The sequence below is a fragment of the Meles meles genome, chromosome 4 (assembly GCF_922984935.1).
Source record: "Meles meles chromosome 4, mMelMel3.1 paternal haplotype, whole genome shotgun sequence".
Classification (NCBI taxonomy): domain Eukaryota; kingdom Metazoa; phylum Chordata; class Mammalia; order Carnivora; family Mustelidae; genus Meles; species Meles meles.
In genome coordinates this window covers 87303970-87322718 of record NC_060069.1, presented here as the reverse complement: position 1 = coordinate 87322718, position 18749 = coordinate 87303970, and the positions used below count along the sequence as shown (strand labels likewise).

At 45.0% G+C, this 18749-nt stretch overlaps 1 protein-coding gene across 1 annotated transcript in view; it reads left to right on the top strand.

The window, feature by feature from the left end:
• Window positions 1-16224, top strand: part of TM4SF4 (transmembrane 4 L six family member 4) — a 28050-nt gene extending 11826 nt beyond the window's left edge. The window contains exons 3-5 of the mRNA XM_046002112.1: window positions 3061-3197; window positions 11166-11355; window positions 15613-16224. Coding sequence (XP_045858068.1) covers window positions 3061-3197; window positions 11166-11355; window positions 15613-15630 — 345 coding nt within the window. The 3' untranslated portion in view covers window positions 15631-16224. The remainder of the gene's footprint in view (window positions 1-3060; window positions 3198-11165; window positions 11356-15612) is intronic.
• The last annotated feature ends 2525 nt before the right edge of the window (window positions 16225-18749 follow it).

The window sequence follows — 18749 nt, the reverse complement described above, 5'->3', positions numbered from 1 at the left end:
GGGTAAGAGATGAAGGAGGGGACAGTCAGTTTGACATAAGAAGTCACACAAGGCTACAAGAGGCACCCGGGGCGAGAGCTCAGTCTTGGAAAGTTGCACCAAAAATACATTAATAGGGGCGCCTGGGTGGCTCAGTGGGTTAATCCTCTGCCTTCAGCTCAGGTCATGATCTCAGGGCCATGGGATTGAGCCCGGCATCAGGCTCTCTGCTCAGCGGAGAGCCTGCTTCCTCCTCTCTCTCTGCCTGCCTCTCTGCCTACTTGTGATCTCTGTCTGTCAAATAAATAAATAAAATCTTTTAAAAAATACATTAATATAAGATATGAAAACAAATACAGCTGAAGTGGAACTCCATTATTACGCAGATTCCAACTGGCAGGCACTGTCGGGTTCTCTCCACCCCCAAACCCACACCCGCCCCACCCTCCTGCCCAAATATATTCTGTGATAAGATTGTTAGTAATACACAGAAGTGGGGGAGCGGAAGTACCTGCCATTTAACTTAGGTTATCACATCTAATTTTCACAACAGACCTTTGGTCAGGCGTTATCATGCCCATCTATAAATAGGAAGACTAGGATCCTGGGGATGGATCCCTAACGCAGTCACCACACAGAGAAAAGCTGCAAAGCTGTGACTGGAGCCTGAGCCTGCCGACTTCTAAACTAAACTAAACTAAACTAAAGGTGTGCTTTGTGCCACTCCTTCATGGAACCAAGGTAAGAGAGGTGACCATTTTCCACCTCCATTTCCAAAATTACGGATGTTTCCATGCTACCCTCTAATGACCATTCAGAATGGACATTGCCTTTCTGAGCCCGATTGTTTTTGCCTGTAGGAGGAGTTAGCCCAGATGGGCTTTAGGATTTTTCCTGCCTTTCATATTCTATAATTCTTTTTTTTTTATGTCTTTTCAGCGTAACAGTACTCACTGTTTTTGCACCACACCCAGTGCTCCATGCAACACGTGCCCTCCCTATTACCCACCACCTGGTTCCCCCAACCTCCCACCCCCTGCCCCTTCAAGACCCTCAGGTTGTTTTTCAGAGTCCATAGTCTCTCATGGTTCATCTCCCCTTCCAGTTTCCCACAACTCCCATCTCTTCTCCATCTCCCCATGTCCTCCATGTTCTTTGTTATGCTCCACAAATAAGTGAAACCATATGATACTTGACTCTCTCTGCTTGACTTATTTCACTCAGCATAATCTCATATTTTTGCTTTCATAATTACAAAAAGAAAGAGACTAGTGCCATCTATGTCTTACTAATTAATCCCTGTCATATAAAGATATTTAAAAGAACTTCAGTTTGGGAGCTTGTTAACCCAAAGAAGAGAAAACTTTCAGAGGGTAGAAGGAGTGGAGAGATGCAACATATGAAATATGTTTATATGAAATATAAAATATCTTCAGCTTTTTAAAGGCTGCTACCACATGGAAGAGAAGCGCTTAAACTCTTTGACCTTGAGAAATGGAACTGGGACCCAGAGGAGAATTCCGGGACCTCTGCTCTTCCTCCTGAGCAGAGCCTACTGACGACATAGGACCCTGCTGTGGCTTAGCTTAAGTGAGATGACCAGACCAAAAATTTTAAGGTCATTTCCAATTCTAAAATTCTTTGGTGCCGTAAGAGGCTGGCCTTTCAGGGTGCCTGGGTGGCTCAGTCATTAAGCATCTACCTTTGGCTCTGGTCATGATCCTGGGGCCCTGGGTTCAAGTCCCGCATTGGGCTCCCTGCTCAGCTAGGAACTTGCTTCTCCCTCTCCCTCTGTCTGCTGCTCCTCCTGCTTATGCACTCTTCTCTCTCTGTCGAATAAATAAATAAAATCTTTAAAAAAAAAAATCTGTCTGTTCCTCAAAAAGTTGAAAATAGAGCTACCTTATGACCCAGCAATTGCTCTACTGGGTATTTTCCCTAAAGATACAAATGTAGTGATCCGAAGGGGCACGTGCACCCAAATGTTTATAGCAGCAATGTCCACAATAGCCAAACTATGGAAAGAACTGAGATGTCCATCAACAGATGAATGGATAAAGATGATGTGGTATATATATACAATGGAATACTATGCAGCCATCAAAAGAAATGAAATCCTGCCATTTGTGACGATGTGGATGGAGCTAGAGGGTATCATGCTTATCGAAATAAGTCAATCGGAGAAAGACAACTATCATATGATCTCCATGATATGAGGACGTGGAGATGTAACGTGGGGGGCTTGGGGGGGGAAGAATAAATGAAACAAGATGGGATCAGGAAGGAGACAAACCATAAGGGACACTTAATGTCACAAAACAAACTGAGGGTTGCAGGGGCGGGGGGTAGGAAGAGGGTGGTGGGGTTATGGACATTGGGAAGGGTTATGTGCTATGGTGAGTGCTGCGAAGCGTGTAAACCTGGCGATTCACAGACCTGTACCCCTGGGGATAAAAATACATTGTATGTTTATAAAAAATTATAAAGAAAAAAAGAAAATCACAACATTAAAAATGTATTTTAAAAAAAAATCTGTCTAAATAGCCTGGCCTTTCATATTAGCCCTGAGAAGGAGGGAGATTAGGAGGAGAATCTTTTCTTTCCTTTTTTTTTTCTTTTTTTAAATATTTTATGTATTTATTTGACAGAGAAAGAGATTACAAGTAGGCAGAGAGGCAGGCAGAGGGAGAGGGGGAAGCAGGCTCCCCGCCGAGCAGAGAGCCTGATGTGGGGCTCCATCCCAGGACCCTGAGATCATGACCTGAGCTGAAGGCAGAGGCTTAACCCACTGAGCCACCCAGGTGCCCCAAGTCTTTTCTTAATAAAGTTAAAAACCATGGTTCCAAGGGATCAACCAGAACTAGCATGTCAGCCATCCATGAGCGAAAAAAGATATGGGGATGGGGGAGAGAAGGGGACATAAGGTACCAAAATTCCTTCTGGGAGACCCCACTGGCTCCACCTACTAGGAAGACTGGCTCTTACCCCTAACTTCCCTGGAGTGTTCAACAACAGTCAGGTGTGCTGGGGGTAACCTCAGGAACACTTAAGAACCTGCCTGTCTCTCTCCTTCTCTTTCAGATGTTCACCTCCACAATATTTGCTGTGATTGGATTCTTGGGTGCTGGATATTCATTTGTCGTCTCAGCCATCTCAATCAACAAGGGTCCTAAGTGTCTCATGGACAACAGCACGTGGGGCTACCCCTTCCACGACGGGTAAGGTACATCCTGCAATGCCCTGTATCCCCACAAGGGGCACGGGCAGGTTAATGGCCCAAGGGGAGCCCTGCACAGGTCCCGTCCCCTTCATCTGATGAGTCTCGGGCGCCTTACTCCTCTGAGGCAGAGCCAGTGTGGCAGGAGTGAAATTGCGCAAGATCTCACCTCTAATTGAGCTTTTGATGTCAGACAGCAGGAGACATAACAAGAAAGGGTGCTTCAGCTGGCCTGAGAGAAGGAGGTCTGCGGTACCATGACCAACACTCAAACATTTACAAGCAGCAACACGAGGCAGCTCATAATATTAGTAAAGAGAACATGGTGGCATCCATGGAAAATCTTATAACAGAAAACAAGAATGACTACCCAGTAACAGGGCGCAAAGGCTTTCACTAACACCCCAAACGCTCTCTGACCAAACAACTTTTTAAGGTGCGAGCTTATGGAAAATGACATTGAAGATACTGCAGATTCTTCAGGAGAATTCATGTCAGCAGAACGCATTAAAATACCACTTGATATGTTCATGGAACTTTGTAGTTGATAAAGAACTTCTTTCCTCACCAATTTGTAGTTTAATCCCCTCCGCAACCCCGAGGCTGTAAGTTTAGTAAGGTTTAGTAAGCCAAGGCAGGCGTACTAAATTTGGCTTGCTCAAAGTTACGCGGGTGGTTGAAGGCAGAAGGCAGCCCCAACTCGTGTCTTCTGACTTTGAGTTCTAGTCTTTCTGTATTACGCATCCTTCTGTCCACAGACTGCACAGTCTAGTGCGGTAGCCAGTAGCCATATGTACCTGTTCAAACTTTAATTCATTTACATGAAATGAAGTTAAAAATTTCTCAATCAACTAGCCATATTTCGAGGACCAGCAGCTATATGTGTCTAGCAGCAACTGCATCAACACTCAACAGATACAGGCCATTTCCATCATCACCGACGGTCTGTGAGGCAGCGCTGCACCGGCCTCTGACCTCCGGGAGGACTGGAACCATTTCGGTTTTGTTCTTCACTGCCTGGCACTGACTGACGCACACCGAGGTGGTCAGGAAACGCGGTTGTGGGGTCCTCCTGCACGGGGAGGATGGGTCCGTGCCTAAAGAAATCTGAACACTCTCTGTATTAATTTCCATGAGAGTGTAAAGTCCCACAAGAGCAGGCTTTCGACGGGGAGACAGAGCACTGGTTCGGTGGTGATACGGGCCACAAGGGTTTCAGGTAAGAGAGCATCCCTGCCATTCTCGAGAGTTACACAGGGGTCCAGGCCTCTAGTATCCTCATCATTGTGGACAGCCCCCTTTTCTGGCAGAGGGCTGTTGGAAGTGTCCAACTGCCTTGGGATTGGCCTGCATGAGCACGGAAATCGGACACGGGATCCATTTCCTGAGGTTCTTCACCAGACGGCTTACTCTCTCCCTCCTGGCGGTGTGTTTCTGAAACTCCAGCTTGTCTCTTTTCTAGGCCGCTCCTACTGTTATCTCTACCCACAGCCTCAGTGTGGTAGGAAGCACTTTTCTATTTATTGTTACATAAACGCTGAACTTAAAGTCAATTAGGATAAGTCTCAGTCCAAAACGGAGGGAGAAAGGAAACACAACCCCGGCCCCATGGTCCCACCCCAAGGCAACACGATGGCCTTAGGCCCCCACACACTCTGCGGGCATAGCCACTCCCTGCTTGGGAGGGAATGGGATGGATGCCCAGAGTCAGGAGAGTGACAGCTGCTCTGTGGGCCGCAGCAGGAAATGCCAGTGTGGGGGAAGGACAGGAAAGTACTTTTCAAACTATTCTGTCCTTCTGGTGAAGAAAGTTTCCACGCACATCACCGCCATCTACCTCCCCGTTACCCGGTGATGGCCAGTTTCCTATAAGTCATCATGCCTTCTCCTCACAACGGACCCACTCATGAACCGGTATCAGATCACCGAGGTTTAATAATGAAAACAGGGTAGAGTCGACATTGTGGGCAAGCAGGAGCATTTCAGAATTCTGCACCCTCCTCTGTGCATGGCCGGGCTTTGATAATTCTACGTGAGAGGAGAGAGGTTTGCCTCCCGTGAGGTCTACGCGGAGACTGCAAGCTACGCTGTGATTAAACATGGCTGGATAGGGGCTTATTGCAAAGCCGTGGGTACTACACTTTCCAGGTGATTTGTAGAATATTTAAAAGTCATTTGACTACCCATGGTTGGTTTTTTTTTTTCCCTCATGCCCTGACTCTGGCATTTAATCCCACAGAAGGTACAAGTCCTCTCTCTGTGTACAAGGCCTGAAATAGGCCACAATTGGCACAGGAAGGGCTTTCGGGGGCGGGGGGGGGGGGGGGGCTCTAGGTGGAGCGTGTCACACTTTATCCTCTTTGCGACCTGGCAGGTTTTCCTCAGCATTCCATTGTCTCCTACATCCTGTGTCCTGTCTTCTGAGGCAAGAACTCACTGCCCTTTACGACCTGATCTCCCATGCGAGCTCTAAACCTTCCCTCCGACTGCTGGGGCTCATCCTGATTTTCTTTCAGCAATAACTGAACCTCTGTCACTCGGTGTTTTCTGGTGAACAAAGTATTTCATTTGATGCTTACAAAAAGCCTGTGGGATTAACTCTCCCTCAGAGGGAGGAAAGCTGAGCCCAGAGAGGACATGCAGCTTGCCCCGAGCTATGCTGTTTCTTAGTGAGTGAAGCTCAGATCCAATCTTTCTGAGCCCAAGTTACAGTGTTTTCTCTAGAAGGAGAGTGATAGTGATTTGCGGTCTCTGCTTTTTGTGCAAATTATAGATTCCATCTAGCGTAGCTCAGGGACCTCTGCCTCAGTGGATACTTCTTATCTAGGGGTTTCCAGCACCTCTGCCTCAGTGGATACTTCTTATCTAGGGGTTTCCAGCACGTGGGCATGGCAGCGGCTGTTGTTGTAGCTGCAGACCTAACACACATGCACAGTTACCAGTGAGGAGCACAGATGAGTCACTTGCATGCACAAGCTCCCGCAAAAGGATTCAGGACAGTTGTCACTCTTTCCTTATCACCGAAGGGCAGTGGCAGTCACTGCCACTCCTTCCTTTCTGCCTCCCTCCCTTCCTTCCTCCCTTCCTCTCTTTCTTTCTTCCTTTTCTCTCTCCTCCTCCTCCTCTTCCCCCCTCCTCCTTCTCCTTAACCATAAGGGGCTAAGTGGTTTTGCATGCATTATCTCACTTAATCTTCCTAATAAATCTGAGGAGAATTCTTATCCTTAGATAGAAAAATGTAATTCAAAAAAGGTTAATCTTCCCAGGGCTCCGCAGCTAGTCGTGAGTAGAAGGAGAACTTTAAAAAGCAAACAAACACTTGGTCGACACGCTACTTCGTGCTGCAGCCGGTCGCAGACGTGGAGCAGGGTAGGAAAGACATGTGACTCCTGCCCCAGTGAGCAGGCGGCTAGTCAGGGTGCCCGTACCTGCCAGACCCTCATGGTGCAGAAAAGGATGAAATGGAGAAGTGCAAGGGAAATTTCCCTGAGGAGGGGATGAGAGCTGGTTTGGAGAGATGAACAAAAATGTGTCTTCCAAAGAGGGAGGAGAAGCACATTTCAGGCAGGGGAAGGAGCAACATGCTCAGAGGATGTCCCATCACTGTGAGCCTGAAGCTCAGGCTGAATGTGGCAGAGAGAAACAGAAGGGGACACCACATGGGGGTGCAATAGACAGGCAGGCCAGACCTTTGGGACCTTGGGGACCAGCAGAGGACTTCAAGCAGGACATGCCACCACCACTTGTGGATTTCTAGGATGATCATGACGGCAGTGATATGGAGAAAGAACAAGGGCTCAATAACAAAGAGAGAAAAAGTAAGAGTTTGGAGTAGTAATCCAGATAAGATTATGGACACCTGCAAGGCAGTGGAATTGGGGTTCAAAAGAAGGACACAGATTTCAGAGACCATCTGAGAGGATATCATCAGGATAAAGTATGAGGAGACAGGGCAGAAGTTATTAAGGTGGACTCTGAGATTTCCAACTTGCGACACAAAATTCAGGACTCTTCAATGCCATAGAACATAGCCTGTTTTTGTTGTTTTCCTCAGAAAATTTTGTTGGCGATCATATTAATAGAGCAAAGACAGTTAACTTTTTCTGTCACAAAAACCATACTAAAGAAGCATTCTAGAAGGAAAAAGAAACCTCGGACGTTTTGAGATACACCCTCTTGGCTTCCTTTGAAGTAGGACCTCCTCCCATCCAAGGTCTTCCTTTCTGAGACAATTGGCTACGTGTACCTTGACCCTGAGCTGCTGAACGGGAAGCAGCTTGCATCGGGCATGGGGGCAGCTACAGGAGGGAGAGCCAGAGAACTGCCAAGGACAGTTAGCAGTGGCGGGGGGGCAAGGGAAACGGCCACGCACAGTACTCGACCAGCCCAGTCAGGCTGCGACGCTCCCCGGGGAAGGTGAAGTAAGGCGAGCTCCCTCACACAAAAACATGGAAGAGAGTACAATACAGGTTCTGCCTGGACTTTGAGTTGAGACCATCTGCATTTGTACTTCAAAGACTCCTCATCTGCAAGGAACTCCCTGAGCTGCTCTTGAACACATTCCCTAGAGCCAAAAGCCACACCGACCGAGGGGGGGCGGGTGTTTCATGGAGCAGGCAGCACTTGGGGATGTGAAACAGCTTTGCTCTTGGCCTGACTGGACTGGGGGACCAGACCCACCCCTGCCACCTGCCAGTGGTGTGATCTTCGGTCAAGGAAGGATGACGGCAAGCTCTGCTTCACTCAGGCAAGAAGGAAATAACCTGATGTCCAGAAAGCTCTTGGCACCGTTACTGCCAGGTGCTGTGAGCTGAACATTCCGCCTTATTATTCATCGTCATGAACAGAACTCATGACTGCAAACAGAATTCATTTTTACGCATTAGAACTTTCTGAAATGTTATGCTTTCATAATGACTTTGTGCTTTAATTTCTACCCACCCACATAAAGGTCCAAAGAGGATATTCTCTCTACCATGGGATAGGTAGATCTTAATTGACATGCTATGATAAATATGTTGTATAAATCAAATTTCACAAATACATTATATTGCTAATATACCGAAGGGATATAATTACTCAAGCAGAGAGGGGTTGTGTAATGATGAAGAACATCGGCTGTGGAGTCTGATAGACCCAAGATCGAATGCAGGCACTGCCGCACTGGACTCAAGTTCTGAATCTGCCTATGTTTGTTCATTCAGTGACTATGTCGTGGAGGCTACTTTATGCGTGGCACTGTTGCAGTAAAATAGCCTCTCCTTGCAGAATTGGGAAGGACGGTGTGAACCCGCTAGCCCAGGGCCCTGCACGGGCAAGACCAGGGCATGACAGCTGCTATTAGTGACTGACCACTCCCTGTGCTAGAACTGGGGACAGGCAGGAAACATGGTCTCTGCCCTTGTAGGTGTACGGTCCTAGAAAGAAGACAGGCACATGGACAGACAATGGCAGCACGGGGTCCTGGGGGCTCTGTTCCGGAGGGACACAGAGTGTTGAGTAGTACAGGAGGGCTACCAAAGACAGCCGAGTGCAGGAGAAACATTGGGAGTCCGTTCTGGAAGATGTAGCCCCTTGAATAAGCCAGGCAGAGCACCCTGGGCAATGCATTTGGGCTTCCTTGTTCCTTCCATCTGCTGCCTTTGATGCTTGCAAGAAGTGAATTTCAGGAAACCCATGGCTTTCTATCTGGATGTGGATGGGATTACTGCCGCTCAGGTGGAAATAGCCTTCACAATAATGAGATGCTGGAAAACTCCAGTTAAGGGGCTTTATACTGATTCAGCTCTCCTTGCTTCACAGTATGCAGAAACATGATTAGCTCCTGGGGCCATGAAAAATTAGGGCCCCCTCTCTCCTGGGGTTGGAGAGTTGCACAGTGTAGTCATGGCCAGAATCTCAGAGACTCTGAGCCTGAGAATCTGGGAGGAAAGTAGAAGGGTCTAGAATGGGTATTCGTGGTGGTTTGTGAGCGGGGAGGCAGCAGCAGAGGTGGGACTGAGAAGAATTCTCCAGGTATCCAAACTCAACCATTGTTTTCAAGAGCCCCCATGAGCATTTTACCAATCTCACCGCCAGGAGGCGCTGTCGTCCCATCTCTGCACAGACTCTTGCCGAGGGAAAGAACTGGGGATTGCCAATTACTTCTTAGAATCTTTGCTTTCTAGAATGCGCCTGGTAAATACCATGCCTTTATGACTTTCTATAATCAAGTTTGAAAATTGTAAAGAAAGAGAGGACTGCATAGAAAAATGCAGAACAGAAAGAAGAGTTTTAAAAAATAAGTTATTAAGGGGCGCCTGGGTGGCTCAGTGGTTAAAGCCTCTGCCTTCAGCTCAGGTCATGATCCCGGGGTCCTGAGATCGAGCCCCGCATCGGGCTCTCTGCTTGGCAGGGAGCCTGCTTCCCCCCTCTCTCTCTGACTGCTTCTCTGCCTACTTGTGATCTTTGTCTGTCAAATAAATAAAAAAATCTTTAAAAAAAAATAAGTTATTAAAAAAGGGAATTTTATACAATACATGAGGTACCTTATCTTCATGGGTCTTCACAATGGCGAGGTTGTTCTCAGCCCATTTTATAAATGAAGAACTGATGGTAAGGGTTGGGGTAAGACTCATATGAAGAATACACAGCTAGTGAGAAGAATGCTCTCGTTCAAACCCAGGCCCAGCTGAATCCAAAATACCAGGTTCTTTCCTTTTAGGCCACACTGCTCAGATTAAGTAAAATAGTAACAGTACTAGTGCTTTATTGAGCACTTACTACATGCTAGGTGCTGTTCTAAGCACTTCGCTGGTATCGATTCATGTCATTGTCACAGCAGCCCTATGACTTGATGTTATTCCCACTTGATAATAAGGACGCAAGTCCCATAGCTAATAAGCAGCTAGACACTGTGCAATTATGGAAAGGTGAATCAATGCTACAAATGATGTTTTATTTTGAAATCAAGAGCAAAATGCCCCATCTTGCCTTTACCCCTTCTGCTCTATTAAACTCCAGGGTATCTTCCTTCACTCCAAAGATTTTTGAGGATCTTAATACAGAGTGGATTTAACATGAGAATTTTAAATTTGTCAGGAACAGGAGTCGTCAAAAAGATCTGGAAACAATATGGTAGATGTTCATTTAGTAGCCAGATGGAGTTTCCCACTGAGCTCTTGAAAGGATAGAGGATACATAAAGGAAGAAGGAGAGACCAATTTGTAGCTCTAAGAATATGAGAAGAAATTATAATAATCCACATTTACCTACTTTACTCTTCTTTGTGTCTTAAAGATAATATACTTCATATTTCTCCTTCAAGACACAATGCCCTTTATATTGCATTGAACTCCTAATATATATATTTTATAAAGATATTGCAGTTTCTCCTACTTCAAAGTTTCATAAACTATGTATAAAGGTAGCAGATGATTTCTTCCTCTTTTAAGGAAGGAATTAAGGAATTTTAAGGAAGTAACTAAATCTTCGCATGTTAACAAAAATACAGTTGAATCAAATTCACAATTGGGCTAGAATTAGGCCCTTAAAAACTAAAAAATGAGTGGATATGTGTACAATGTTCATAACAGGGTCTGGCTGGTACATAGTATATGTTAGGTGTTGTTTTTAAAATTGCTATTATGCGATATTTTTCTTTAAAAAAAAGATTTTATTTATTTGAGAGAGAGAGAATAGAGAGAGAGAGCATGAGAGAGGGGAGGGTCAGAGGAAGAAGTAAACTCCCCGCTGGGCAGGGAGCCCTATGCAGGACTTGATCCCAGGACTCCAGGATCATGACCTGAGCCAAAGGCAGTCACTCAACCGACTGAGCCACCCAGGTGCCTATTATGGGACATTTTTCTTAGGGACCTTGTGCTTGGGATGGAAAGTATTACAAAACAGAAAATCATGGTGGTGTCTTTCTGGCCCAGGTACTGCATACATTTTACAAACAACTCCTTTCTCAACTCCATGTCCCCAACAGGGATTACCTCAAGGATGAGAGCTTGTACGGGAAATGCCTAGAACCTGTCAACGTGGTGCCCTGGAATCTGACCCTCTTCTCCATCCTGCTGGTCGTAGGAGGGATCCAGATGCTTCTCTGTGTCATCCAGATCGTCAACGGACTCCTGGGGACCCTGTGTGGGGACTGTCAGTGCTGCGGCTGCTGTGGGGTAAGTTGAGGTCCTGGCGCTTTCTTCTCATCATACAGGAGACCAGGGCAAAGGCCACCTGTGCTGATGGAGGGAGGGTGCAGAGGGTGGCAGCTGCCAAAACCCAGGCTGGAAAGTCCAGGCAGCCTTCTCTGTCAGCTCAGGGGAACGGAGACATCGTGTGGCCGAGAACCCGGTTCTGCTCTCTGCATGTGTTAATATACACAGGCTGAAGGGGACCAAACTTTTCAGTCTCATGCCCAGCTGACCACGTCCTGGAGAAAGAGGACTCTGAATACATGTAGAAGTTTACAATAACATTTACTATTATTTATATGAAGATCCCCAGGGACTGGGCATTTGTCATTCACACATTTTGACAACAATGACACGTCATGGTCCAGCCCAGAATGTTCTCACTACTCCCTAAATAGATCTAGACAGCAGGTTAAAGTTGCCAAGAATTGGGTGCCTGGGTGGCTCAGTAAGTTAAGCATCTAATTCTGGCTCAGGTCATGATCCCAGGGTCCTGGGATCGAACCCCAAGTGAAGGTGGGCTCTGTGCTCGGTGGAGAGTCTGATTCTCCCTTCCCCCAGCTCAAGTGTGTTCTCTCTCTCAAATAAATAAAATCTTAAATAAAAAAAGTTGCCAAGAAATATGTGGAACACATGTCAGGCATTGTATTTTCTCTGGAAAAGAATAGGACATACCAATGCAAAACCTATATTTTGATGAGATTTCTGATCTAGAAGAGAGAGAGGGTTCTCAAGTGGGGGGATAAGAGGAAGTCACTGAGGATTTAGTCTCCAGATAAAATAAAGACTTCTGACTACATAAAAAAAACAAAAATAAACTTGTGGACAGCAAGAAAGTGCGGTTATTTCAACTCATGACCAAGCCAGACCAGAGAATTGTTCAAACACACATGGAAATATTTCAAAACACAAATTGGTATAGGAGGAAAAAATTAAACAGAGCTCAAAAGTTCCATAAGGAAGAACTATGTAAAGAAATATGAATTGTGGTCCATCTACTTAAGATAAAATTATGCCCCCATTTTAAATGATCCAAATCATTTTCTTTAAATTTCTAACAACCATTGTATGCATATAGGTCAAAAACTCTGTGTCTCAGAAATGTACACTTCATATATTGGTATTCACTTGGAAAGTTTGTATCCTACCCTGTCTTCTATCCACCCAGTTCCCCTTCTCTCCACCTGATTTCTTCTATATCCTCTGGAGTTATTTTGTTAGCATTTTCCCCTACCTTAAAAATATTTTTAAAACTACAGTAATACTGAAAATGCTTATGACTTAGTGTTATTTTATTTTTTTTTAAGATTTTATTTATTTATTTAACAGAGATCACGAGCAGACAGAGAGGCAGGCAGAGAGAGGCGGGGGAAACAGGCTCCCGCCAAATGGAGAGCATGATGCGGGCTTGATCCCAGGACCCTGAGACAATGACCCAAGCCGAAAACAGAGGCTTAACCCACTGAGCCACCCAGGTGTCCCAACTTAGTGTTATTGTAAAAGAGCAAGGCATAAGGGCGCCTGGCTGGCTCAGTTGGAAGGGTATATGACTCTTTATCTTTGGGTTTCGGGTTCAAGCCCCACATTGGGTACAGAGATTACTTAAAAATAAAATCTTTTTAAAAAGACAAAAATAAAAAGAGCAAGATACAAAGAAAAGTAAAGTATAGAGAATAAACAACTTTGTACATAAGAAAAAACAAACTATGAATTTTAAAAAGACCTAAAGGAAATCCAACTCAAATGGTAAATGATCAATAAGAAGACTTTGACTTTTTTTCCTACCTTCTAGCTTATATTCAAAAAAAGTTTAACAATCATAAATTTTAAAATATCCAAAATATAAATTAAAAGGTCATATAATTTACATATAAATTTCACTGACTATTGAGATTTTTGTTCTATCATTTTTTTTTTCCTTCCAAAGTCTTGTTTGTTTACTTTAGAGAGACTGTTGGGAGAAGGGCAGAGGAAGAGAGAATCTCGAGCAGACTCCACGCTGAGCATAGGGGCCTGACACCGGGCTTGATCTCAGGACCCTGAGATCACGACCTGAGCTAAAATCAAGAGTAGGACATTTAACCAGAAAACACCAATCAGGCAACCCTGGGCTATAAATTTTCAGTTCTATTGTGTTGTATTAAATGTTTTGGTCTTTAAATGCACATGGGAAGAAAAGAAAACTACCAGTTAGTAATCCATCAAAATTATTTTCGTGAGAGCAGTTAAGAATATTGAGCATCTAAATCTTGTAATTCATCCAAAATGATTTCATGCTTGCTAAATCAGCTCATTTCAAACACTTTCATTATTTCTTTTTCTGCCTAAACAGAAAAGAATCATATATTTAATTAGGAAGCAAATTTTCATTGCCAGATTTATGACAAATACAGCTGCCCTTTGAATAGAAGATGGTAGTTTATGCATTTTGAGGATTATCTATAAATTTTAAAATATCCCCATAGGTACCAGTACACTGACTCTTTTCAGTGAGGGCCAACTATACAGATACTGTAGCTTAGCAATTTTATTTATTTTTTTAAGATTCTGTTTATGTATTAGAGAGAGAGAGAGAGAGAGCAAAGGCAGGGGGAGCAGCAGAGGGAGAGGGAGAAGAAGACGTTCTGCTGAGCAGAGAGCCCAATGCGAGGACTCGATCCCAGAACCCTGAGATCATGACCTGATCTGAAGGCAGTCGCTTAACCGACTGAGCCACCCAGGTGCCCCTGTAGTTTAGCAATTTTAATGAATAAATCACTTGATAGTCAGAATACAGTAGAAGGATCCACGGTTGTCCGTGCCTGGTAACCGTAGAATCCGAGGGTGAATGCACACTGCCTGAATTCCCTGTCCTCCCTCCCTTCTTCCCCCCCCCTCCCATCCTCTTTTCCCCCTCTCCTCCCTTCCTTCTTCACCAAGTTTTTATTTCAAAAACTTCAAGTCTGCATACAACGTAAAGGAACAGTACGATGACCACCTATATTTTTTCACCTGGAGGCACAAACCGTTTACATCTGCTCACTCTCTCCCTGAACCATCGGGAAGTAACATGCAGACAATCATGAAACTTCACTACCAGATATTTCAGGGCACACGAGAGCTACATTTTTTAACAATTGGTCTGCTGAGGATTCCTTTCTTGTTGGCAGCTTGCCTCTCGTCCAGCTGGCCAGCATCCCCCACCTCCCGACCCTGTGGGATGCTGTGGGGGGACTTGGGCTCACAGCTTAGTTCCAAAGCCTCCTCGCTGAGTGACCCCAACAAGCTTCCTCACTCCCTGAGTCTTAGTTACCCCGACAGGCTCTTGCAGACCTTTTACAGAGTGTGTGCAGACCCATCGCGTTCAAGCAGAAAGTATTTATTGAGAGAGATTCCTGAGCCTGGCACGGGCCTTCCATGAGGTAATAGATGGAAACATGCCTGAAATACAAACTATGAGACCTGGGTTGGGTGCCAGCTTGTGCAGTCTTGGCAGAGTCCATTGCACGCAATGTTTCTTTGTCTGCAAAACGTGGTGGTTAAACCTACTTCCCAAGGTGGCTGCGTGTTGAACATGGGGTGATAAATATGTATGCACATCAACAGTTAGAAGGCTCAGCACATTGTACTGATTGTTATTTACTCAGATACAAAAACTGGGGAGTTGGCGCAGCTTCAAGGAAAGGACACGGTCTCTGAGCTTCACCTCCCTGGGTTCGAATCCTCACTCCTCTACTTACTAGTTGTATACATCTTATTAGCTGTATACTTTGTATCCATCACTTGAGTTCTCTGTGCCCCTTATCAAAAAAAATGTTTTAATAAATGAGGCGAGGTTACCTCGGTGGCTCAGTTGGTTAAGCATCTGCCTTCGGCTCAGGTCATGATCCTCAGGGTCCTGAGATAGAGTACCACCTCTGGCTCCCTGCTCAGTGGGGAGCCTGCTTCTTCTTCTCCCTCTGCCCCTCCCCATTGCTCATGCTCTCTCTCACTCTCTCTCAGATAAATAAATAAAAATCTGTATAATAATAATAAATGATGCAAAATAAAATGAAGCCTCAACTCCTGTAACCTAAGCACAGATAAGTGACAGATGAAAGCTCTGAAACAATGAGAAAAGTGTTGAAAATGTTCAATAGGTAACAATATGGGGCAGGAGTAATCAGGAAGAAGAGGGGTGATGGGGAGGGGGAGAGTGAGGAGAGAAGAAAGAAAAAAAAAAAAGAATGTTGTCATAATTAAATTAACCTTTCTGTCTTCTAGGGAGACGGACCAGTTTAAATCTCCTTGATGAGCTGCTCTAACTTGATGGCATGTGGGACATTACATTAGACTTATTCTTTTTCCCGGGGCTGGCAATTCCTGTCTGTGTCCTAACTGACAAAGCTTAGGGACAACAGAGTTACTCCTTCCACTTTTCCAAGCAGCTTAGCTCAATTCAGATGTTTATGCTATTTTCAAATAAAAAATAGATTGCTTACTTAAGTTAGGTTTCTGTATCTTTCAGATTCACTTCCTTGTATAATTGAAGAGCAGGTTCAAAGCAACTTTATCATAATTTGTTTTGAGGGGAAAATGTGTAAGGTCGCACATACTTCCACATTGCTTCTTTGTATATAAAGATGTTTATATCTTTGGAATGTTTACATAATTCAATAGAGGAAAGAACAGTAAAAATGAGAAACTAGGACCAGCTTCTGTTTCAAGATTTATGAGAAAAACAGAATGACTGATGTATCATAAATAATTTTATTTGGTGTCTTTTGGGCTAATGCGTTTGAATTACTTGTGACTAGTCTTTTGAGCCTGCTTATACTTGCAAGGTTTTCTTATGTATATTAAATTAAAATCATAATTCAGAAGTGATATAATAAAGATTGTGTGTGTGTGTGTGTGTGTTTGGGAGGGAGGGGAAAAGACTGAATGACTACCACACTTTTTTTCACCTTTTCTACAAATGGCTTCTTTTGATGAAACAAAAAAAAACGATGTTTTAGGAAAGTTGGCTTGGGTAATAATTTTTGTCAGTGTATGACCAGGATTAAGGTAATAGGTATTATTAATTTTGTGCATTATATGAAGACATTAAGTTTGGTTTTATGAGTCAGGCACTAATAAGGAGTCAAATCCATTCTGTTGATGTGAGTTCAAACCCCAGCTCCACCACACACCAGCTAAGGGATCCTGGGAAAGTTACTTTCTAAGTCTCCATTTCCCTACTGCTGAAAGGCAGCCCATCATCCAAGAAATTTTCAAGTTCCCCAAGGTGAAACAAGGAGACCACCCAGGCACCCCTAAGTATCTGGTTTTGAATGTTTCATGGGCTCCTCAAGGCAACAGTTCTGGGCTGAACTCTCCCAGTCCTCCATGCACATGGCGCTCCTGAAATCCTGGTCTCGGAGAGCACTGAAATCGGCACTTTGGCAGACACTGAACTATGGGAATGATGCTAGATGACTATCCTAACTGCAGAACCTACCACACCCCGACCCTTTCAGTGGCTTTCATCACCCAGCCCCTGCAGACCCAGTATCACTCCACCCAGAACCTGGGGGTCCTTGTCTTTGGCCCAATGACATAACCAGGGTCTGAAAACAGGCTTTCAGACCCTGTTCTTGCATGTGCTGGTCCCTGTGCATGGGAATGCTCGTTCTCTCCAGCTCATCAGGGTAAACCCTTCTTCTCCTTCCAGAATCCATTCAGGGCTCTCGTCTTGTCCAGGTTCTTCTTTCCCAATAGTCCCCCCAGTTAACTGACACCCCCCCCCCCACACACACACACATTTTCCCCTGGTATCCTGTATCTGACAGAATGGTTGCCCTTCCCTGTTAGATCACATAAAATGTCCTCTTTCCCTCTGGACAGGGAAGCCCTTGAGCTCAGAAATGCCATCTCATCCAAGTCCAGACCTCTCCCCAACCTTGGGCCTGGAACATAGTAGCTGTGCTCTGGGTGGGTGTTATCATTGTCACGTAGGTGTGACTGAATTATTCTGCTTGAAACAAAGAAAAAGCTACTCCCAAGCATTTGAGAATCAAGCATTTGTCATTAAAAAAAAAAAACAAAACCAGGGCCCCTGGGTGGCTCAGTAGGTTAAAGCCTTTGCCTTCTGCTCAGGTCATAATCCCAGGGTCCTGGGATCAAGTCCTGAATCGGGCTCCTTGCTCAGCGGGGAGCCTGCTTCTCCTTCTGCCTGCCACTCCCCCTGCTTGTGCTCTCTCTCCCTCTCTCTCTGACAAACAAATAAATAAAGTCTTTTTAAATAAATAAATAACCCCAGCATTTATCGGTAATACCCAGAAACCTTGGTAAGTAATTTACGCACATGATTTCACTTGATCCTCTAAACAACCCACCGCAACTGCCCATGCCTCTCATGCTGCTCTGTCTTCCCCACACTGCAGGGAGGCTTCTCTCCTCCCCGCAGGCCCTGACCTCTGCTTGCCCCCAAGCCTGAGCAAGCACGGAAGTGTCCCTTTATTAGCTTATCCGGGGAATCGGATGACCCACAGGGAGACACATTTCCTGTCAGACCCGGGCCAGCATGCCACGCGCTTGCCCAACCTCCTATTGCTGCCAAGCTCTGCTTACCCCAGCCTGGAAAAGAAAAGCCTTTTCTGTTTGTTTTTGAGACGGCTGCAGATTCCTGAGATTGGAGATTCTCGTGTTGCAATAGTCCTTCTGAATAAAGTTTTTCCTACTCTGTTTTTTTTTTTTAACCTGACACAACCTTATGATATAGAAACTATGATTAGCTCCTTGCGTGTAAGAAAGAGGAAAATGAGGCTTAGAAAAAAATAAACTTTCCCAGGGCCCCACAAACACCAAGTGAAAAATCTGGGATGGGATATAAACCCAGATCATCTGCCTATTTGAGGGTAAGAGCCCCACTCTCAGCCATGGTGCTCCCAGCCTCACTAAATCTCCTAACAGCGTCCAGGGAGGCTTTGTGATGCTAATTCCAAGTTCCTATAGAGAACTCAAAGTACTAAAATTTTGGGGTTTTTTTTTTAAATGTCACAATGTATCCTGTTCATTCATTCATTCATTCTAACCTGAATTAGTGCAAAGGAGCAATTAAAATATCCTAATCAAGGGGCACCTGTGTGGCTCAGTCAGTTAAGCATCTGCCTTCAGCTCAGGTCATGATCCCAGGGCCATAGGATCAAGCCCCTCATCAGGCTCCCTGCTCAGTGGGAAAGCTGCTTCTCCGTCTCCCACTCCCCCTACTTGAATTCCCTCTCTCACTGTCTCTCTGTGTCAAATAAACAAAATCTTTAAAAAATAAAATAAGAAGGGCGCCTGGGTGGCTCAGTGGGTTAAGCCTCTGCCTTCAGCTCAGGTCATGATCTCAGGGTCCTAGGATCGAGCCCCACATCAGACTCTCTGCTCAGTGGGGA